The sequence below is a fragment of the Archocentrus centrarchus genome, chromosome 9, assembly GCF_007364275.1.
Source record: "Archocentrus centrarchus isolate MPI-CPG fArcCen1 chromosome 9, fArcCen1, whole genome shotgun sequence".
Classification (NCBI taxonomy): Eukaryota; Metazoa; Chordata; class Actinopteri; order Cichliformes; family Cichlidae; genus Archocentrus; species Archocentrus centrarchus.
The window spans coordinates 20,406,066-20,428,741 of record NC_044354.1 but is presented as its reverse complement, the minus strand read 5'-3'; the positions used below and the strand labels follow the sequence as shown (position 1 = coordinate 20,428,741).

The 22,676-nt window shown below is 42.4% G+C and overlaps 1 protein-coding gene across 3 annotated transcripts in view; it reads left to right on the top strand.

Annotated features, from left to right (window-relative positions):
- Positions 1-18,369, top strand: part of hectd4 (HECT domain E3 ubiquitin protein ligase 4) — a 41,948-nt gene extending 23,579 nt beyond the window's left edge. For all 3 annotated transcript variants that reach the window (XM_030737115.1, XM_030737114.1, XM_030737113.1), the window contains exons 46-76: positions 251-412; positions 559-707; positions 859-938; positions 1,220-1,383; positions 7,783-8,020; positions 8,139-8,275; positions 8,362-8,488; positions 8,989-9,126; positions 9,313-9,449; positions 9,528-9,688; positions 9,772-9,953; positions 10,039-10,244; positions 10,337-10,467; positions 10,589-10,794; positions 10,903-11,082; positions 11,477-12,870; positions 12,964-13,171; positions 13,254-13,477; positions 13,840-13,985; positions 14,066-14,169; positions 15,039-15,162; positions 15,255-15,445; positions 15,605-15,751; positions 15,850-15,969; positions 16,072-16,227; positions 16,329-16,432; positions 16,618-16,839; positions 16,934-17,100; positions 17,252-17,447; positions 17,685-17,907; positions 18,233-18,369. In XM_030737115.1, coding sequence (XP_030592975.1) covers positions 251-412; positions 559-707; positions 859-938; positions 1,220-1,383; positions 7,783-8,020; positions 8,139-8,275; positions 8,362-8,488; positions 8,989-9,126; positions 9,313-9,449; positions 9,528-9,688; positions 9,772-9,953; positions 10,039-10,244; positions 10,337-10,467; positions 10,589-10,794; positions 10,903-11,082; positions 11,477-12,870; positions 12,964-13,171; positions 13,254-13,477; positions 13,840-13,985; positions 14,066-14,169; positions 15,039-15,162; positions 15,255-15,445; positions 15,605-15,751; positions 15,850-15,969; positions 16,072-16,227; positions 16,329-16,432; positions 16,618-16,839; positions 16,934-17,100; positions 17,252-17,447; positions 17,685-17,907; positions 18,233-18,369 — 6,261 coding nt within the window. The remainder of the gene's footprint in view (positions 1-250; positions 413-558; positions 708-858; positions 939-1,219; positions 1,384-7,782; positions 8,021-8,138; positions 8,276-8,361; positions 8,489-8,988; positions 9,127-9,312; positions 9,450-9,527; positions 9,689-9,771; positions 9,954-10,038; positions 10,245-10,336; positions 10,468-10,588; positions 10,795-10,902; positions 11,083-11,476; positions 12,871-12,963; positions 13,172-13,253; positions 13,478-13,839; positions 13,986-14,065; positions 14,170-15,038; positions 15,163-15,254; positions 15,446-15,604; positions 15,752-15,849; positions 15,970-16,071; positions 16,228-16,328; positions 16,433-16,617; positions 16,840-16,933; positions 17,101-17,251; positions 17,448-17,684; positions 17,908-18,232) is intronic.
- The last annotated feature ends 4,307 nt before the right edge of the window (positions 18,370-22,676 follow it).

Sequence of the window (22,676 nt, the reverse complement as noted above, 5' to 3'; positions counted from 1 at the left end):
ACAGCATTGTGGTATATTGATCACGTGACGGTTTGGACCCAGAAATGGAATTCTACGTCATCACTTAACAACCGGATAGTCTTAAAGTGGTGAAATCTGTTGAACATGTTTTAATTAACTGACATTATAAAATTAAAATGATTATATTTCTACTGAACTCTAGCCATTATGTGCTTAAAAACTTTCAGATATCAAAGTATTTGCCAGAGAGGTTTTGGGTTCCATTTGTTCCATGTGTTTGTCTTACCAGCCAAAGGAGATCACTTGGTGTCCATCCAGAGTATTCCCTCCGGTCCGTGCCTGCATGTTTTCATCCCGTCTGACCTCCGTCACCTTCTTGGCTGATCCAAGTGCTGGAGGAGGACTTCCTAGAGGCACTTTCATCTACGCAACCTCTCCTGTACCAATTCAGGTGGGCACATCAGAGGAATTCACTCCTGCAGTAGTATTTGCCAGCTCAATTTGTTTGAACAATGAGAGTAATGATTTACGAAATATAATCATTTGCTCATAGTGGAGTCTATACACAGGTTTAACTTTTCTCTCTTTGTCCTTCAGGCACCATCCTTTTACTGGGAGATAGAAATTGTCTCCTATGGAGACTCAGAGGAGGACAGTGGGCCAATTGTATCTTTTGGTTTTGCCCCAGAGGCAGAGAAAAGGGATGGCGCATGGACCAACCCTGTTGGCACATGTCTGTTCCATAAGTATGTAGGCCTGCATAAAAGCATTAAAGCTGAGATACCTTTTTATTTCCTCTGCTCTCTCTCTTTTACATGATTGCTGACTGCTGTTCTCTTTTCTGTCATGCTGTCTTTGTGCGCCTGTCTCCTCTCTGTCTCTGTGTTTGTCTGCCAGTAATGGTAGGGCAGTGCATTATAATGGCTCCAGTTTGCTGCAGTGGAAGAGTGTCAGGCTGGATGTGGCTCTACTTCCTGGTGAGATAGTAGCCAAAATGTCTTTCTCTCTCAATATAATCAGTTTTCTTTTGTTTTATTTAGTCAGCTTGGAAATCCATACAGGAGTCTGTTATGGATTTGAAATCAACTTCTTAAATGCATTGTTGCTTAACAGGCTGTTCTTTCAAAAAGCTGTTTGGCAAGCATATCTAGTTTCTTAACTTGAGCTGTATCCTATGTTGGCATGTTTTAAAATGTGTCATGACTTGTTCACATTGAGCTGATACTGAGATGTGGATGTTCCATTTGCATGAACATAGGTGATGTTGCTGGAATTGGCTGGGAGCGTTCTGAGGGCACTCCTCCTCCACCTGGTCAGGCTCCTAAAGGCAGGGTATATTTTACCTATTGTGGCCAGCGGCTCGGTCCCATTCTAGAGGATGTAGCTGGTGGAATGTGGCCCCTGGTACACATTCAAAAGAAGGTGGGGTGTTTTTTCTGCTAAAATGGCCTCCTTTATGATTGAGCTGCTCTTGGATCTTTAAAAAAAAAAAAAAAAAAAAAAATATATATATATATATATATATATATATATATATATATATATATATATATATATATATATATATATATATATATATATATATATATATATATATATATATATATATATATATATATGTGTGTGTGTGTGTGTGTGTGAGAGAGCGCATTTCAGTAGAGTGTGTGTGTGTGTGTGCGCGTTTCAGTAATAATGTCCCTAACAATAATGTAATAATGTCCTTTTGTTTTTTTTTGTTTTTTTTTTTTAGCCTGTCATGTCTGGTAGATCTTGCAAGCAGAACTGTGATCTGAATGCGTTGTTGTGCCAAACATATTTGCTATTTCAAGATGAGCTCTATAGGTTCTCAATAGGCTCTTCTTGTTGATGTTTTAACCCTTTATTTTATTTATCTGAGTTATTTTTCCACATACTATGTAACAGCCAGAGCTGACAGGCTGAAGAAGAGGAAAATAAAGAGAAGAAAAGGGGAGAGAGAAAGGGAGCAAAAAAAAAAAAAAAAAAAAGGGGAAAGAGCACAAGTCTATTAATCAGATACTTCATCACTTTAACATATAAAAAAAATACTATCAATACTTGCAAAAATAAATTTGTGTGTGAAAAACAAAACTAACAAAGCATGTTACGCACACCAACAATTTTGTTGAGTTGTGATTGAGTGGGCGTTTGTGTCTGTGTCATGGAACGTACTTACCAATGAGGGCAAAACGCTGCAGCTCCACCCATCAGAAGCCAGAGGCAGGTACGGAAAGCCCCCGGAACCCCAGGCCACCAGCAGCCCACCAAGAGCCAGGAAGACCCCCGGCCACTCAGTCCAAAGACAACCGCACACCTACCCCAGCAGACGGGAGAGGGTGGTCTCAGACGGAGCCCCCCCAGTCGAGGAGCGAGGGCTCCAGGGAACCCAAGGCGATGAGAAGCCAGCCCCCCCCCAGCGGCCAGCCCCCTGCACTGGCCGGCGGCAGGGCCCCCGGGCCCACGGCACCCAAGGACCGCCCGACCCTCCACAGAGCCCCCCCCCACGCCGAAGAAGCCAACGCAGCCCCGCACCGCACCCCCAAGGGGGGCAGGCCAGCACCCACGCCAGAACACCCAGCCCCACCCAGGAACCCCAAGGCACCCCCATCCCAGGGGGGTAGGGGGGAGGAGGTAACCAGCAAGGAGCGGCCAGGAGGCAAGGCACAAGGCCCAGACCCAGGTCCAGCCATACATACAAACACACCCAGACACCCGTGTACACATTTATACACAGATACTCATACATGCCCATACATACTTACCCACACACAGATATGCCATACATACACATTCACTCACCCACCCATACTCACGGAGACGGTGACAAATACACAAAGACACACATTCATCCATAGCTACCCACCCTCTGAAGGCGGGGCAAGTGGAAACCACCCCAGGGCCAACAGCGACCCCAGGACGCCACCAGCCCGGTCCCCAAGGAACCACCCGACCTCTACCCCGGGCGAGACGCAAGAAATCGGGGTGTAAGATGACCCATCCACCCCTCCTCCTCCCCAACTTGTAGATCTATGTGTTAATGTTTGTGAGTGAATGAGGTGTACAGCCCCTCATATTACTGAGACGGTGTGCTCAGGTGGAGAGAAAGGAGACGTCCAAAGCAGCAGCGCTTGCTCCTGTAACCACCCTAAAACTTTTACTGGGAAACAGCTGGAGGTCCTTAACAAGTTGGAGCAGCTTTTAGGGGTTAGCATTAGCTTGCTAATTAGCATTAGCAGGAATGCAGGAACAGCTTTGGGTCACATGACTTTGTAACCTCATGTTGTATTTTAGGAAGTTTTATGACAGGCGGGCTCCAAAAGTGGAGTTCTGCAGACCCACCTGTGTTTTTATAACATAGATAAGCAGGGGATAAATTCTATGAATTCTTCAACCAGCATTTTCACAGTTCTTTTACTGATGAAACACAATGAATGTAGGTAAGGAGACCAACAAGAGAGAGAGAATGAAACCACAGTGAAACATGGCTGGGGGAATATTTAAAAGTCTGAGGATGTTTTAGTAGTCTGAAGTTCCATCCTGAAGAAGCAGAAGCAGCAGCGCTCCATGCTCCATCCTCTTTTTTTCTGGTTACCATGGCAAAACTATTTAGGGTTTTTTTTCCCCTTCCTCGTTTTGCCTTCAAAAACATGTTCCCTGTGCACTTTCATTCGTTCTTCTGCACCATAAATGAGTACTTATAAAGAAATTTCCCATTTCCTTAGATTTCAATACATGTGGCCAATCTCCAGGAGTGAGACAAAAAAAAAAAAACTCTTCCCTCTTGCATATTTTTTTTAAAAGTTTATTTATGTAAATTTAGTTTAAAACAGCAATTTCCCCAAGACTCTATAATACTGCAGAGTCCCAGCAGTATTATAGAGGAGCCCAACAATCTAATGATCCCCTATGAGCAAGCACTTGGCGACAGTGGGAAGGAAAAACTCCCCTTTAACAGGAAGAAACCTTCGACAGAACCAGGCTCAGGGAGGGGCAGCCATCTGTCGTGACTGGTTGGTTTCATTTACTTGGGGCAATTGCTGTTTTGGTTATATAAAAACTACATCTTAAAATTTAGAATACAAACCAATTGAAATAGGTCTTCTACTACCAATAATTTAAATACAAATTTTAGCCGCTATTCTGAGGTCTTCTGGAGCCAACAATCTCTGTATGAGAGCTGCACTTCTTTGCCAGACCATGGAAGATTTTTGTAGAATTGCAGTCCTGCAGTTGATCCATGGCCTCAGGATAAAAATTGTTCCTCAGCCAACACACGGGACAACGGCTCTGGCTCCAGAATAAACTTTTTAAGGAGCTTCTGTTTCAGTTAGAAAACTGAAGACTGTAATATCTCCTCTCAAACGTGTGGGAAGAAGCCCGAGGCCAGGATTTTCTTCCTCTCTTCTTTTTTGCTTCTTCTTTCTTTTTTCTTCTTTCCTCTTCTGAATTTCATTTGTCAGAGAGGATGTACTTCTAGAGACCTCCTGTGTCTCTCAGGCATTTCTCTGAGTTGAAGAGGTTGGTTGGTCTGCCCTCTTCTGTTGAATATTAATCAGGGATTTTTCCAGATCTTGCATTGAATATGATGCCTGAGATTTTCCTCGTTGTTCCGAGTCTCTAAAACAACAACTGAACAACTGAGTGAAACTCAGTGACTTGGCTTGAGTTCGATCAGATTTTATCGGCGATAACTCAGAGGCATTTCTCCCAGTTGCAGAGCTGGATTGTTCAGCTGTTTTCTGCTGAATTCCAGTCTGGGACTCCAAACCTTGCGTAGGATCTGGTGACTGAGCTCGCATTTGATGACTGCTATAAAATATGTCAGAAAAAACAGCTCCTGCAGTAGATTACACATTCACCTTGGTCAATATTTACTCTTTTCATTTCATTGATGTTTGTGTGTTGATACCAGTTGGTTGAGAATTTTTATCACTTTTAACACACACACAGACACACACACACACACACACACACACACACACACACACACACACACACAGTGGTACCTTGACATACGAGTTTAATTCGTTCTGTGACTTAGCCCGTAACTCAATTTGATCGTATGTCAAATCAAATTTTCCCATAGAAATGAATTGAAACGTCATTAATCTGCCCCCCCCCCCCCAAAAAAAAACACAACATTTTTTAAATGTTTATTAATAAGAAAATGCCTTTATTCATTTATTCATTTATATAGCGCTTAACACAACTGACAAGGTGACCAAAGCACTTTACAAATATACAATAAAATAAATCAATTACATTAAATATAAATATTACATCACAGAAGACAAAAATAAGATCGTTCCATTACATGGTATTAAAAGCCTGTTTAAACAAATAAGTCTTAAGTTTAGATTTAAAAATTTTCAGATCTGAAATAAGTCGGAAATCTAAAGGAAGGCTGTTCCACAGTCGGGGTGCAGCCACTGAAAAGGCCCGATCACCCCAATACTTAAATGAATTCTATAATGAACAGGAAGCCAATGGAGATTGAACAAAGTAGGCGTAATATGATCACGTCTAGGGGTGTTAAGAGACGAGCAGCAGCATTTTAGACGAGTTGAAGTCGTCTCAGGGAAGACTGACGAACACCAATATAAAGGCTGTTGCAATAGTCAAGTCTGGAACTAATAAGAGCGTGAATTGCCCTCTCTAAATCAGTGCGATCTACAAAAGATTTTACTTTAGTCAGTAGACGCAAGTAATAAAAACTAGTTTGGACTACAGAGTTAATCTGTTTGTCAAAATTGAATTCCTGATCAAAGAAGACTCCAAGATTTTTAACTGTAGTGTTTAACTTAAAGGGCAGAACACTGGTGTCTATGGCAGCAGCATCACCAAATAAAATACACTCAGTTTTTTGATGATTTAAAACCAAAAAGTTATCACTTAGCCATTTTTTAACAGCAGTTATACAATCAATAAAAGATGAGATCGGATTATCCATATGTGGTTTAAGAGCCATATAAATTTGTAAATCATCCGCATAACAGTGAAAAGATACATTATGCGCTGATATGACTTCCCCCAAAGGCAGCATATATATGGAAAATAAAAGAGGACCAAGGATAGAACCCTGAGGAACTCCACATAAAAGAGGTGCATAAGAAGAGGATACATTATTAATCATAACAGAAAACGTTCTGTCTTTCAAATAAGAAGTGAACCACTTCAGGGCGGAACCACGAATACCGATGAAGTGCTCCAGTCGAGACAGAAGAATGGCATGATCCACTGTATCAAAAGCTGCTGTAAGATCCAGCAGAACTAAAATAACCGGGTGTCTATTATCAACAGACATAGCAATATCATTGTGAATCTTCAACAAGGCAGTCTCAGTACTGTGCCTAGATCTAAAACCTGATTGAAATTTTTCAACAATATCATTTGAATCTAAGAAGACCTGTAGTTGCTGAGAGACAATTTTCTCTAAGATTTTTGAAAGATAGGATAAATGAGAAATTGGTCTAAAATTAGATAAAACTGAAGAATCTAAATGAGGCTTTTTAAGAAGGGGCCTCACAATAGCATGTTTTAAGATCCTGGGCACAGTCCCTGAGCTAAGACAAGAGTTGATAAAGGTCACAAGCACAGGACCAACAGTATCAAACACTTCCTTCAACAACTTAAAAGGAAGACCTTCAAGAGGACAATTTGTAGGCCTCATATGAAAAATTAATTTCTTTAAAAAAGAGCAGGACACTGGCTCAAACTGCTCAAAGACAGCCAAAGCAGGACTAACAGCTAAATTATAGCTATCAGGCATAACAGAAGAGTGTCTCACAGAAGCCACCTTTTCAGTTAAATGTGAGAGGAAATTATTGCACACTGAGACCGATGCCTCAAGTGAAACTGAGGTTGGAGGATTAAGAACAGAGTCAATTGTATGAAATAATACCCTAGATGAATGATTACTAGTGGAAATAAGATCAGACAGGAATTGACACTTAGCTTCCTTAACGGACCTCTGATACTGAGCAAAACCGTCTCTAAGAGTTTCCAGTGATACTTGTAATTTGTCTTTCCTCCATTTGCGTTCAGCTTTACGACATTGTCTCCTGAGTGCGCGAGTATTATCATTAAGCCAAGGTTCAGCTCTGTGTCTAACAGGTTTAAAAGTACAGGGAGCAACAGAGTCCAAAATCATGTTACATGTATCATAAAAAGATTCAATAAAACTGTCCAAGATAGGTAGCTGAGAGTCCATGAAAGCAGTAACAAACTGCCCAGCTCTTTATAAACAAATAATGTAGAAAAAATAATACTGTATAGAGTATAACAAAAGAGAATGTAATGAAATAAACTGGTTTTAAGTGATAGACAAAGATGTTGGCGGAAGTGGAAGTGGAGGAGATCGCTAAACTTAATGCTCTTTTTTTCACGTCACGTAATCTTCTCCTCCTTCTTTTGCCTTTTTTGGTATACTCTTACTCTCACCAAGACAGCAACACGCACACCTCGCTCATGTTTTTCGATAATTTCATGCTTTATATCCATGGTCATCATCCTTTTCAGCACCAATCTTGGCTTTTGCTTTCTTTGGACCCATGGTTTTAAAAAAAGGAAATGTTCCAAAATAAATGTGAAAAGTAATCAAACACATCAACAATCATTGAGAAAAGTGAGTGCACAGCGAGAGGAAAAACAAACGGAACGCACAGATGGTGTATTTTCGCTCGCAGCATAAAGCAGAAAATGCGACCAAGCGACTGCTCGTGTGTGTGTGTGTGTGTGTGTGTGTGTGTATGTATGTATGTATATAAACAAATTGTAATTGTTTTTCTCTATATTTCTTTGTAGAACTCAAAGATACGTGCCAACTTTGGAAGCCGGCCTTTTGCATTTGCTGAAGGCCAAGCACACAGAAATGCAGCTGACTTGTGTGTAGACCTTGCAGAAGAAATCAGTGCAAACTTTGAAGCACTCCCTTTTGCTATGGCCTCAGACAGCGATAATGATGCAGGTGCAAGTGTCACTTCGGACTCTGGTTCTCATGGACCCCCTTGTCGGATTGCAGCTGTTGCAGTTGCTCAACAGCGTATGTCTCGCTCTCATCTCACATTCCTTTTCCATCATTTTTCTCCAATTTTTGTTTTGTATTTTTGCCTTGTAACCAAGTAACCTTTGTTTACTCTGAATATTTGGCTTTCGTACAGAGTACAACAGTGACCTGTCCTGCCTTTACAAGGTGGAGCTGAGCTATGAGAATCTGGTTACCTCTGGCCCCGACCCACATCCTCCCCCTATTGCCGATGATGAGAGTGATGATGAGGATGATGATGATGTTCCAAGGGTAATACTAGTCTCCACTGCTCCAGGCTATGTTGGAAAAAGTTTTATGCTTACATATTTCATAATTGAATTTGGGTTTGGCTTTAGGAGGATCACTATGCCCTCCTGGTGAAGGCATGGGAGACAAAAGTGTTCCCCACAATTCGCCGGCGGTTCCGTAACGAGGCTGAGAGGAAATCTGGCCTGGACCAGATCAAAGGAGCTCTGCAGCTGGGTAAAGAATGAAAGACTTTATCTACAACTTTGCCAAAAAAAAACTAGCATAACACTGCAAATTGCCACAATACTGAACACTTAACCTGTACTGCCAACATCATTTGACTAAGAAACAGACTAAACAGCTCAGCAGCTTTGAGCCTTAAGATGTTTTTGAAATTCGAGTGTAGACATCAACAAACACAAACTGAATGGAAGAGTGTTGATGGCACATGAAGTCAAAATAATGCCGTAATCAAACATTTTGTAATGAATAGAATCACACCCGTTTATTTAAGTTCACTCATGCAACAAGGAATTAATCATGCTCCAACAAATGAGACCAATCTGGTGCGGTTATATTACTGCATGCTTTAATGCATCTCCATGATTTGATGAGACCCTTGTAATTAGCCCTTGTAAGTTAGTCAGAAGTTATTAAGTTAATGACTCACCAGACCATTGCAAACCTGTGTATTGAGCTGTTACACTGTTTATGTTGTGTTTAATTGGCCACAGGTATGGTTGACATTGCGAGGCAGACAGTGGAATTCTTGTATGAGGAGAATGGTGGCATTCCTCGAGACCTCTACCTCCCAACGATTGAAGATATCAAGGATGAGGCCAACAAGTTCACTATTGACAAAGTCCGCAAAGGTACTAAAGGAAAAATCTAATTTCATGAAGTGCTGTAAGACAAAACAAAGCCTTTAGACATTTGTACTCTAGTACCAAACATACTCATTGTCACTTTTCACTTGGTCCTGCTAGGTTTGAGTGCCTTTATTGTAATTTGCATTGGACAAAACCAGTGTATGTAATCTCATGTCATTTTCAACACAGGCTTGACTGTGGTCATCCGATGTCCTGACAGCAACAATACCAACAGCACAACAGGTGGAACAGCACTGCCGAAATTTGCCATCAGGGGCATGTTAAAAACTTTTGGTTTGCATGGGGTTGTGCTGGATGTGGACTCTGTAAGTACAATAGTTAATGATTATAAGTTTTTTCTACCTTAACAAATTTTCTAATAAACTAACTGTGTGTTTGTTAAGGTGAATGAACTGGTACAGGTGGAGACATACCTGCGTAGTGAGGGTGTACTGGTGAGGTACTGGTACCCTATTGAGATGCTAGAGCGCCCACCTGCTGGATCTCGGCGTACTGCAGCTAATGGCTTGGTCTCATTAGACAGTAGCAACATTCAGATTCATAGGTAATATATGAATCCGGTGAGGATAAATATGACGTGTGTGCATCCTGCACCGAATCTGCTCAAAATCGTTTGCTTTGTTTTAGGGAACTTCTTCGGTGTGAGAGCGCACTGGCTAGATTATACTGCCGCATGGCCTTGCTCAACATCTTTGCCCCCAAGAATCCCCACACCTTCACTCGTCTGTTCCACATACCCGCTATCCGTGACATCACCTTGGAACACCTGCAGCTTCTGTCTAATCAGCTGCTGGCACCACCCCTCCCTGGTGAGTGTGACTATATCATATTTTAATGTGGTCCCTTAATATGATGTACATATTCTATAGGTGGTTAATGTTTTTCTTCCTGCAGATGGCACTATCAGTTCTAGTTCTATTCTACTGGCTCAGTCAGTGTTGCACAACCTCGAGGGCCAAAGTTGCTCCCCCACAGATCTGTTTTACCAGGGCAACGCTCAGCCCATCCGGGAGTGGTTGACAGTGGCCATCACCCGTGCCTTGCATCAAGGAGAAGAAAGCTTGCTCGAGCTTACAAAGCAGATATGCTGCTTTCTGCAGGTCTGTTCTGCCAATCATTGATTGATTTGATGTATCTCTGAATACATACTTACAAGCTGTTACGCCGCTTACAATTGTGATGATTTTGACAGAATGCACCAGAGCAGTTTACATCAGAGGAGTTCCCTGTGACAGAGTCAAAAGTAAGCATGGATGTCAGCTTTCCAGGTGCTGCATTTGTGATTGTATCCTGCAAAGAAAGCCAGCTAGGCTGCCGTAAAGAGTGAGTTATGGTGATTTATTAAATTTCAGCTTTTGTGAAAAAAACTTTGGAGAGAAATTTAAAAAGTAAAATGAAATTGATGGCAAAAATGACAAAACATCTGTCTTTTCCACTCCATTAGCTCAAGCCTGTACAAGGCCCCTTGGGCTCGAGTCATGGTGTATGGCCTGGGTCACAAGGTGCGGAGAAATGGCCAGCTGAATCTGATGGAGGCTGTGTGTTATCCTCTGGATGCCTCACCTACCAACACAGGCCTTACTCCCCCACCCACCACTAACCAGTACCCCTCTGTTATCATCCCTACTGATAAAGTGCACATCAAACTTGGTTAGTATCTCATTTCAAAGGGGATTTATGCAAGTTTTTGCATTTGTTTTGTGAATAAAATCATTGCCCATTAAATGTAATGAAGTATCCCTTTTGTCATAATTGTAGGGGTGTCCCCCCCTCCTGGTGCTGTACTGGTGTTGCACTCCTTGCCACTCGAGTTTCCTTTAGCCATGGCATTTGCTGAACAGCTGCTAACGTGGAAGCTGGGAGAGAGCAGTGAACGATCAGAGGATGAGCTGGACACAGTACCCTCATCTGTGCTGCTACAAGTGGTAGAACTACTTGGTAGGATGATCATCCATTGTGACCCCATTTAATGTGCATATTTTATTGCCATATTGGTATAGTTACTGTACACATTAGCAGTTGTAGTAGTACACTAAAAATGTAACCACAGGGACAAAAGTAGATTTATCTGTTTGAGATTATAAAAAGCTTTGTTTTTTTTCTTTGTACATTCTCTTTTGACCTTTGAATAATATTTATAATATAATAATATATACTAATATTTGTGATTAATTTTTAATCTTTTTGAGTTGAATGTTAGGAGTAACAACTAAAACTTACGAACTTTGTACTTATAGGACATACCCCTGCATCCATAAGTCATAAAACATTTAGGAGCGTAAATATTTAACAGAATCCCAGGTTTGAATATTTTCTTGGTCATTGTTCTTAGGTGGTTTGCTATGGACGACTGATCTGGCTTCCTCCATCAAAGAACTCATCTTTCACTTGCTAGCTGAACTTTTGCGGAAGATCCACCACTTGGAGCAGTGCAAGAGCCCTGCTGGTCTTTCAAGCTCCATTGCTCTGCTGCTTAACCCCTGCCTCGCAGTGCTCATGGCCTTGCAGACAGAACTTCGAAAGCTCTATGACCGGGAAACTCAGGGATGGACTGCTGGAGGGGCTGGAGCAGGGGGGTCCTCAGCTGGAGGTATTGCATTGGCCCTGGGGGCAGAGCAGAGCCGATTCTCCACCTACTTCCATGCCCTGATGGAAGTGTGTCTGGCTGTGGCAGAGGTGACGCTTCCCCTCAATGTTGGTGGCTCTTCAGTGGGAGCTCTGTCCTCCACCAGCGCCCCTAACCTTAGTGATTCTTCTTCATCCTCATCCTCATCCCCAGGTCAGACACCACAGAGCCCTAGTTTGCTATCCAAGCGTAAAAAGGTGAAGATGAAGCGTGAGCGAGCAGCAGCGGCAGTGGCAGCAGTGTCTGGTAAACGGGGAAGTGGAGGTGCAAGGCTGTCAGAGAGTGACAGTGCCCTGCTGAACATGGCAGGTAGTAAACCTGAGGACATGCTGTGGTTCCACCGCTGCCTCACTCTGCTGATGATCTTGCGACACCTTGCCAATAAGGACCCGCAGGGCTTAAGTGTAACCAGCGATGCAGTGACGGATGCCTGCCAGGCCCTGGTTGGTCCCACTGCTCACAGTCGCCTGCTGGTGCTCTCAGGTATCCCCACGCACCTGGAGGAGGCCGTGGTCCGAAATGCTATCCGAAGGGCATGCAATGCACATGGGGGACTCTTTAAAGATGAAGTCTTCATTCCCCTTCAGGAAGAAGACCCCAAGAAAAAACCTGGAGCTGGAGTTTCAAGCTCTCAGGATGGCAAAGTGTGTCATGAACCTGAGCGTCCCTTCCCCAACAACGGAGGTCCTGAGAGTCCCGACAGCTCCAGCAGTGTGACGCCAGCTATGAGTGTGAGCGCTTCAGCTTCTACCAGCCAGACGTCTATCTGCAGCTCCTCTCAGGGGGTCTCCCGCACTGCCAGTGAACTTTCTGTCGATCAGGAGCTTTTAGCTGTCCCATCCCTCACCCCTGCAGCTGCAGCTTCTGCTGTTACATACCCCCAGCAGGGACTCCAAGACACACAGACGGTGTCTAGTCAGGAAAGTCTAGATACCTCCCTGTGTAGCACAGGAAGCCTTGGCAGTCTCGGCAGCTTAGGGGAACCTGTCGACAGTGCAGAAACGCCGTCCGTGTCGGATGGGGGCTCTATGCACACAGTCACCTCACTAGAGAGCAATGCAGTCATGGCCAGACCCATCAAGGGTTATGCTGTCATTGAGGTGAGTTGATTCAGAACATTGTTAATCCATTTGTTTGATTTTGTGTTTTTAGATGTTAAAAATGTGAGGAAATTTCTCTTTTGTTAACTGTAGGTGCGTTCTCGAGCCAAAGTGGAAAAAATTCGTGCCAGTCTTTTCAACAGCAGTGACCTGATTGGCTTGTCCAGTCTGGAAGGTGAAGAGGAACTAATGGAGCTTACCAATGAGGAGATCCTCACAGCTTCCAGTGTTAACCAAAGCCTGTTTGACACACAGGGAAGCTCTGCCCTTGAAGACTACTTCTTGGACAAGACAATCAAAGGTTGTTGTTCAACTTCAGTCACACATTTTCTGCTTTTAGTGTCCTTACTTTGGCTAATTCAAAAGCTTCCCTGTGTTTGAAGGTGAGAAGCTTGTGCCTGGAGCCCGAGATGTCCTCACAGATATTTTTAAGAGCTGTGTGCACTCTGAGCAGATGCTCAGCCTCACACCAGCCAAGCCTGTTAAAGTGTCTGACATTTACCTCAGCAAGGAGCAGATCAACTCTCAGACACCTGGCAACCTGCTGCATACTTTCTTCACCAATGTTCGACCTCCCAAAAAAGTACTTGAAGACCAGCTGACTCAGGTATGAAACAAGTTTCTTTGATAAACTGTACTTAAATCCAAGTTTTGTTTGTCATTTTTTGGGGGGGAAAGCTCAGCAGTGTGGTGGTTAACGCTGTCACCTCAGAGAAAGAAGGTTCTGGGTTTGAATGCAGTCTGGGGCATTTTTGTGTGGGGTTTGCATGTTCTCCCTGTGTCTGCACGGGTTCTGAGAGACAGTGTGTATGTGAGCTCTGTCTCTGTAAGATTGGCGACCTATCCAGGGTGTACCCCGCCTCTCAGCCAATGGCTGAGAGGCCCTTTGCCTCCACTCATAATTTTATTTGTTAAGGTGAATGAACTGCAGTGACTTTTTATAATGCAAATAATTTTGATTTTCTACAGATTCTAAGAAAGTACGGCACTCCTAAGCCAAATAAGAACAAGTACAGCAAGGCAGGAAAAGAGCAGCATCAAGGCAAGGTAGTAAGCACCAAGAGGCCAATCACCAAACCTCCCACTAAAGAAAAGTCTGTGCTTAACAGTGTCAGGTAAGTCATTCACTTGTTAAAGTTCAGCACACATAAATACACTGACATGAAAGCTGAATTATATTTTGCTTGTCTCCCAGGACGGCACTGAGTGAGAAGAAGACTGTGCTGAAGCCAAAATCTCCTGAAAAATCCAGACCTGAGGAGAAAGATGTGGAAAAATCTCCTGCTAAGAAAACTGAAGGTCTGTAATCGGAGACTTTGACTCCACACATCTTGGAATCTTTATTTAAAACAGGGCTTTGCAAAGGATTAAAACAAAATTTAAATCACTTCGTCTCTGTCCCAGAGTTGAACTGTACTGTAAGTTACTAACTTGACTAACAAAGCATTATGTGACTGTGTGACCACAATGGTGAGGGAAGTACTCACATCCCTAAACTGCTGACTTAGCCACGCCGCAGTTTCAGTATGTCCCATTATAAGTAAAAGTGAAATAAAAAAGGACACATAAAAGTGAAAATACTTGTGATGTGTCATGACATCAATTTTAAGGAACTTGATTACTGTCAGGGATTGAACAGCAAAATTCTTGTTTTTGTTTTACTTGCAGGTTTGTTCAGAGTTGCATTTTGTATGTTTAAACACATTAGGGGAAATTGCTGTTTCTGGTGGTGTGATAGGAAGCCCTCAAAGTAGACACTTTGTCACATGTCAGAATTGTTGGAAATCCCTTATTTAATCTTTGTAAACAAGGTTTTGTATTTTTATTTTTAACATCTCTATAAACCTTAAACTTAGAGGTTTCTGAAAAGTAAATAGCAGCTAAAAATGAGGGGGGGGGGGGTTTAAAAATATAATATTCCTTTCTGAATTGTTGGAAAGTAGAATAAAACTGCATAAAATTTAAATCTGAAAGTAGGTTTTCCCGGAATTGTATTTAAGTGAAGTGCTTGAGTACATTTAAAAATAGTTTTCACCACTGACTCACTAATCACACAAGTGAGAAGTTTCCACATCAGTAGCTGATCCGTGTGTTTGGAAATGAAATGCATCCTGCTATGTTTGAACTGTTTATCAGAGAAATGGCATTTAACATGATGTTTTCTTTAGTCCCAGAGGAGAAGTACCTGACACTAGAAGGCTTCCATAAATTTGCTGTTGATCGTGCCAAGCAGGACATCCGCAGTGTCTGGAGGGCAATTTTGTCTTGTGGTTATGACCTTCACTTTGAGAGGTGAGACTTATACCTTGTCAGTCTTGTTTAATTTATTGTCACTGGAAAAATTCAGGACTCCTCATTTTGTAACTTCTATGCTTCTCTACTAGGTGCACCTGTATAGACACTCGCCATGCACAGAAGGCCTGTAGAAAGTGGAGCTTAGAAATGGATGTGGCATTGGTACAGTACATCAACAGACTGTGCCGTCACCTGGCTATCACACCAGCCCGGCTGCACCCCCATGAAGTCTACCTAGACCCCAGTGATGCTGCTGATCCTCGTGTGGCCTGCCTGCTCAGTATGTAAACTGCCAGCACTGGTATTTATGTGATTGTGTAAATCGACTGTACATCCTTTATCTTTAATTTAATGTGCAGCAGCTAAGGGATAGCCTTTAAAACCTCTGGGTGTTTTGTCATTTATGCATGACTTTTTGTATAAATATGAATGTTTTCAGATGTTCCTGTGGAGAGTTTGCGCCTACGCTTTGCTTTGCTGCAGTCCCTCAACAACAGCCTGGAGAGTTTCTTCCTGCCGCTGGTGGAGCTGAGACAGACACATACGTATCAAAACAGCATTGCAGCTCTGTTGAGTGAGGCCAAAGGTGAGCAGGATCTGAGCACACATCCAGCAGTGTAGTTTGTGTAACCTATCTGGAAAACTCATTCTTTTGAAATGACTCACCACTTGTTCTATTTGCAGGCCTAATCTTTTATGACACTAAGGTCACTGTGATGAACAGAGTACTGAATGCCACAGTGCAGCGGACAGCTGACCATGCTGCTCCAGAGATTACACTGGATCCTCTAGAGATTGTGGGAGGTAGGAATTCCTTTCACTTGTTTATTTTTTCAGGTTCAGCATCACTTGCAAGGTATCTTGTCAAACGTGCCCCCCCCCTCCTTCTCCTCGGGTGTGTCTCAGGTGAGATCAGATCATCGGAGAACACCTACTTCTGCCAGGCAGCACGCCAGCTGTCTTGTGTGCCATCATCCCAGCTTTGTGTGAAACTCGCAAGTGGAGGAGACCCGACCTACGCCTTCAACATCCGCTTCACTGGAGAGGAAGTTCATGGCACAAGTTAGAATTTGTCCTTCACATTCCTTCTGTACTGCCTTGCAGTCTTGTACTTGATTTATTATCTATTTCCAAAACTAACTAGCTGTGATCAATGTGTGCAGGTGGCTCTTTTAGACACTTCCTGTGGCAGGTGTGTAAGGAGTTGCAGAGTTCTGCACTTTCCCTGCTGCTTCCCTGTCCCAGTGCTGCAGCCAATCGTAATAAGGTAATATTTTTTTTCTATTACCTGTTTCCTCTATTTTTCTTTTTGCTATATTTGTTTTACCAGAAAATTCATACATATCTGACTTTGTCTGTGCTAGTTATTACCTGAAATGTTTTCTCCTACATGACGAAAACTGCTAGGTGAGGGAGCAGTATGATTCATAGTTGCGTTTGTACCATCCTCAGGGGAAGTACGTCCTCACTCCTTGTCCTATCAGCTATGCAGAGGAACAATTGCTGCACTTTTTTGGCCAACTACTAGGCATAGCCATACGTGCAGATGTGCCACTTCCTTTGGACTTACTGGGCTCCTTTTGGAAGGGCCTAGTTGGTGAGCCTCTTGACCCAGAGCAGGACCTACAAGAAGCTGATGTGCTTACCTACAACTATGTCAAGAAATTTGAAAATGTAAGGGTGTATTTTTTATATATTTCATCCCTTTCAATGCTATCAATATGATTCTAGTGACCTCAAAATGACCTTTTTCCTCCAATGCTTGAAGGTGACTGATGAGACAGAGCTGGAGGCCCTGTGTGCTGAAATCTCCTCCCAGCACCATTCAGGAGAAAGTCCAGACTCCCCGAGTCGTCCCTGCTGCACCTTTACCTACATCACTATGACTGGTGAAGAAGTGGAGCTTTGTCAGGGAGGGCGCAACCTCACTGTCAGGTACAACTCAGCTGATGGATCGTGTTTTTGTTCCTTTTCACTTTGTTAGTTATCTTAATTCAGCATAAGTTTTCTTTTTAGCGAAATGCCACAGAACATTACAGTGTAGTTTTATTCTGAATGTCCTGTATATTTGTATCTGTCTGCAAAGCTGGCAGAACAAGGATGTGTATGCACGGGCGGTGCGGAGCCTTCGTCAGAGGGAGCTGCAGAATGTGGAGTGTATGACAGCAGTGCGGGCAGGGCTCGCATCCATCATTCCCCTGCAGCTGCTTACCATGCTCAGCCCTATAGAGATTGAGCTGCGTACCTGCGGCTTGCCTTACATCAACCTGGAGTTCCTCAAGGTGAAGCATATATTTGTGTGAAAGTACTCCTACGTTAATAAAACAAGTTTAAACCTGCTTGGAGTGATATGTCTGTGTCACTCGTCATCTAAGCCTCTTTGTTGGGCTCATCAGTGTATTTTTGAAAATTCTACTGATACATGTTAGATGCATGAAATAGAGAGGTATGTCAACTTACTCCCCTTGTGTTGTTACAGGTTAGTATTAAATTTCAGCATGCGTTCTGTTCCTTTGTAGGCTCATACAATGTATCAAGTGGGCCTGATGGAGACCGATCAGCACATAGAGTTCTTCTGGACCGCTCTGGAAATGTTCACTCAGGAGGAGCTCTGCAAGTTCATCAAGTTTGCATGCAATCAGGAGCGCATCCCGTTCACATGCCCCTGCAAGGACGGGGGGCCTGACACCGCCCACGTTCCCCCATACCCCATGAAGATCGCCCCTCCTGATGGAGCTGCAGGTAAAGCCCAAGATTTAAGCAAAGCTCTGATTGGACTCAGGTGACACTAGTCATGTTTGTGCAGAAACTACTGCAACTTTAGACAGACTCTGAACATGTTCTCCTTGACTCTCATGGCTTGTTTGCAAATTACAGACACATTTTCAAATCTGAGGCTAGAAATCTATTGCGATTTACTGCACACAGCTTAACTGACAGCTTATTACTGCACCTGCTATATATCAAGTGGTTGGGCTTCTGGAGTTCCACAAACAACTGGAAAACATGCATAACATTTGTAGTTATGGGAGAAACACTAGGAACTGAATTTCTGTCTCCTCTGTAGGTCAACCAGACTCACGCTACATTCGGGTGGAGACTTGTATGTTCATGGTGAAACTGCCCCAGTATACTTCTTTGGACGTGATGCTGGAGAAACTTCGCTACGCCATCCACTACCGCGAGGACCCGCTCAGCGGCTGAGCAGACTTGACAACCCAATATTCCCAAGCAAATGTACCCCAAACCCCACCCTTACCTAAGACCCATTTTCTCCCATTATCCCCACTTTCCTGGACTTTCCTCTGAGACAGACCTTAATACTCTGCTGCACCAACAAGCCACAAAGTTAATTTTATTACATTTTCAGTGGCAATGTTTTGTTCACCCCTGCTTTTTATTGGAGTTTACATAAATCGTACATTTCATTATTTTTTTTTGTGTTTTGTTTTGTTTTTTCAAGGGAATTCAGGGAAGATATTCTGAATTGGCACTGACATTGAGTTTGAGGATGACGCTGAAGTGAACCAACTGTGAGACTGTTCACCTTTTTCCTCCCCTCTCCTTTGACAGAAGGGTTAACAAGGTTCCGTCAAATTCTGTGAATTTAGCAGTGTCATGGGCTAACTTTAAGATCCGCACTTTGAATTTCATTGAATTCATGATTGCTTAACATTTTAGCACTGTAACCGTGGTCTGACTCGCTGGATTTGGCAATGCCATTAAGGCAACAAAGAAACATTTACTCTCCTAATGCTTAACCTAGCTGCCTCCCTCTGCCACCCCTCTGTAGGGGTGCTGTTCTGAAACATGCCTTTGCTGTAGGAGCCTCTCCAGAGGGTGATGCTGTGGGTGAAAGGAAAAATCAGATGTTCGTTGAATTGTCTGGCTTTTGAGATTGAGGTACGAAAAAAAAGAAAGAAAATGTGTAATGCTGCCTAGTCTTGGGACCTGTCAGGTATGAGCAGGCAGAAGGTGCGAACAAGTGCTGTACAGGAAATTATGTAGTTTACTGCCTGTTTTAAATAAAAATGAACTCCTAATGGACAAACTAACTTATGCCTATATAAACTGATTACATTTTATCCAAGGCTCTGAAGAGAGGGTATTTAAGTCATGTAAAAAGTAATTTAATCTATTAGTTTATGAATTTTTTTTTTTTTTTTTTTTAAATATGTATATCTGAGTAGCTGTGGCAGACTGATAGGTCAGGTAGATTGGAAGATGGTAACAGAAGCCTGCGGTTTCCTATAAAATTGCATTAAAAAAATTGTGAAACTTTCATTACCAACATACCATTGTAAAAACAGGAAGGGAACCCACGAGCTGCTGCCCTCTCACTTTGTTTGCTTAATACTTGTACTGAATGTGAAAAGGATCCCGTTCCTACTCCCCAACATATGATTTTTCCACATACAGTAAGGGAGTGGCAGCGGGGTAACTTGAGTTCTGCCTTTTCATAGATTTCTTTATTGTAAGATGAACAGGATTCTGCATTTTCTTTTTTTTTTTTTCTTTCATATTACCCATAACCAAATGTTTAGCTGTGTTTAAGAAAATAAATTAATAGGAAAAAAAAATGTAAATAGACTGAAGTTATGTTTGGCAGTTTTTATTGCTAATTCACTTCACCTTATAACTTTTGGTTTTGGTTTGCACTATTCTTCCAAGAAAAGATTCTAAAATGAGCAAACTAGCTGATGTCTGTTGGATATCCAGTTTGTTGTGTTGTTATTTTTATGAATTTTTGAAAATACCAATAATATTATCACCTTTTGTCTTGTACTCAGATGGATTCAATTTCTTCTACTCATGGTGAAACATGTTTTTCTTGTGTGAGTAAAATCGCCATTTTACTTGGATAGTACTGAAAAACACACTGAAATTGACTATTTGACTAATTGGGTTGTTGATTGCTTGCGAGTTTTGGTTCGGGTTCCGTTCCTTTGAAGGTTGATATACCGCTGCTAACAGGGACGCTCTCTCTTCTACTTCCTCTTTCTCCGGAGGGATGGAAATGGTTATAAAACGGACATATCCATACAAGGAGGTGTTGCGATAAAAATGTGTGTACATTTACTTGATATTTATTACAATTATTTATGGTTGCATTAACTTAACTTTTACTGTCTTACCTCTGCACATTGGAAACTTAACATATCTAAAATGGATTATACAGATGTAAAGAATCAGATGGCATTTGAGATTTCTGTGTCACAATAAAGAAATGTCTTCATGTACAAATACGGGTTGACACTCCCTTTTTCTTATGTATTTGTTGCTTTTGCTTTGGCCTAATTGTTATTTTGACTGAATGTTCTTTAAATTGTTGCTCAGAGGAACCAGCATAAAACGGGTGATTTTACATGCTTGACTGCCCAGTGGTTTGGCTAACATGCCTGTTAGGTGTCTGCGTAGACAATCATGCTCATCATGATAAATAATCCCTCTGAAGCGTATTTTGTCCCTTTTGTAGTTTGATTTGTACGTTTTACTGGCAGTTATGTTAGCCAGTGAATTCGAAATACTTTTTTTTTTTTTTTTTTTATAGAACTTCTTATTTCCTGCTGACTCATGATTAGTTCAGTTTCACTATGTGTTACATTCAAGGAAAACTTACCAATGTGTGTGACTCAGACTATGACATGTCAAAGAGCCATATTTAAATTGTTATTGGGGAGAAATTCCAGGAACGCCTGCAGCATGCTGACCGCTTGGTTTTAGAAGCACCAGTCAGCTGACCCTGATAAACTCCTCTATATTTGACATAAGGACCATTTTCTATGGATCCAAACCAATGAGAAACTTGAAAGGGACCAAATCCTAAACAGTCCAGCCAGTTGGACACTTCAGTATATTCAGACAGTGTGGACATGTCCAGTGTAGTGACACTACTACTGGTGCCCCAAGCTCTTTAAAACAATGAGGCTGATTGACATGGACAGAAGAGACAGGGTAGTTACGTCTCATTTTAGGCAGACTGCATGTGCTTGGTGAGCTTATGCACTCCTTTGCTGAAAGTTCTAGGTCAAATTTTTGAACATACACTGCTCAAAAAAATTCAAGAAACATTTTGAAAACATCAGCTCTTAATGGGAAAAAAATCATGCCTGATATCTATATTGGACTGGGTAATATGTTAGGAGTGAAAGGATACCGCGTCATTTGACGAAAATAAAAATGATCAACCTACAGAGGGATGAATTCAAAGACACTCCAAAAATCAAAGTGAAAAAAAATTATTTTGCAGGTTAGTCCATTTTGCTCACAGCAGCAACTCAAAATAGTACTCAGAGACGATGGATGGTGTACTGGGGGATCTCCTCCCAGATCTGGACCAGGACATCACTGAGTTCCTTGACAGTTTGGGGTGCAACCTGGTGCCATCGGATGGACCGAAACATAACGTCCCAGAGGTGTTCTGTTGGATTTAGGTCAGGTGAGCGTGGGGGCAGGTAGTGGTATCAGTTCCTTCATCCTCTTCATACTCTTGCCACATGAAGCTGGGTATTGTTGCGCTCTCAGGACCCACTGCACCTGCGTAGGATCTGATAATGGGTCCAAGGATTTCATCCTGATGGCAGGCAGGGTGTTGCCTAGGCTGTAGAGGTCTGTTAAGTCCCTCCAAGTATATGCCTCCCTAGACCATCACTGATTCACCACCAAACCGGTCAAGCTGAATGATGTTACAGGCAGCATAATGCTCTCCACGGCTTCTCCAGACCCTTTCATGTCTGTCACATGTGCTCAGGGTGAACCTGCTCTCATCTATGAAAAGCACAGGGCGCCAATGCCAATTCTGGTACTCTATGTCGAATGCCAATCGGGCTCCACAATGTTGGGCAGTGAGCACAGGGCCCACTAGACCACATTGGACCCTCAGGCCACCCTCATGAAGTCTGCTTCTGATTGTTTGGACAGAGACATTCACACCACTGGTCTGTTGGAGGTCATTATGTAGGGCTCTGGCAGTGCTCATCCTGTTCCTCCTTGCACAAAGGAGCAGATACTGCCTCTCTCCTGGAATCTCATCCATGCTAGTGACAAAAACACTCAGAAAAGATGAGAACATGTCACTGGCCTCCACCTGTAAAACCATTCCAGTTTGGGAGGTCGTCTGTTGTTAGCAGCTGAAACTGATTAACACCCCCCTCTGAAGTTTAATTGACTTGATGTTACTCTCTGATTAAAAAGGGTTCCTTTAATTTTTGAGCAGTGTATTATTCCCTCTATAACTCCAAGGGAGTGGTTGTCAAAGTTTTCCTGGAATGTCCCAGTTCATAAAAAAAACAAACAAAAAACATTAACTTGCCTCTCCCCTCAAGTTTCAGCAGTAAATGAAGTCCCCCTTTTTTTCCTTTAAGAGGAACTCACTTAAAAAGTTATGTAAGGAGACCAGAATGTCAATGCAGTATAAAGCAGATATAATTATTAGCTATACTCCAAATTACATTTCCTTAAATATCCAAATTTTTTAGCTAATAGCTCTTTGAGAATCACTTTATTGGTGC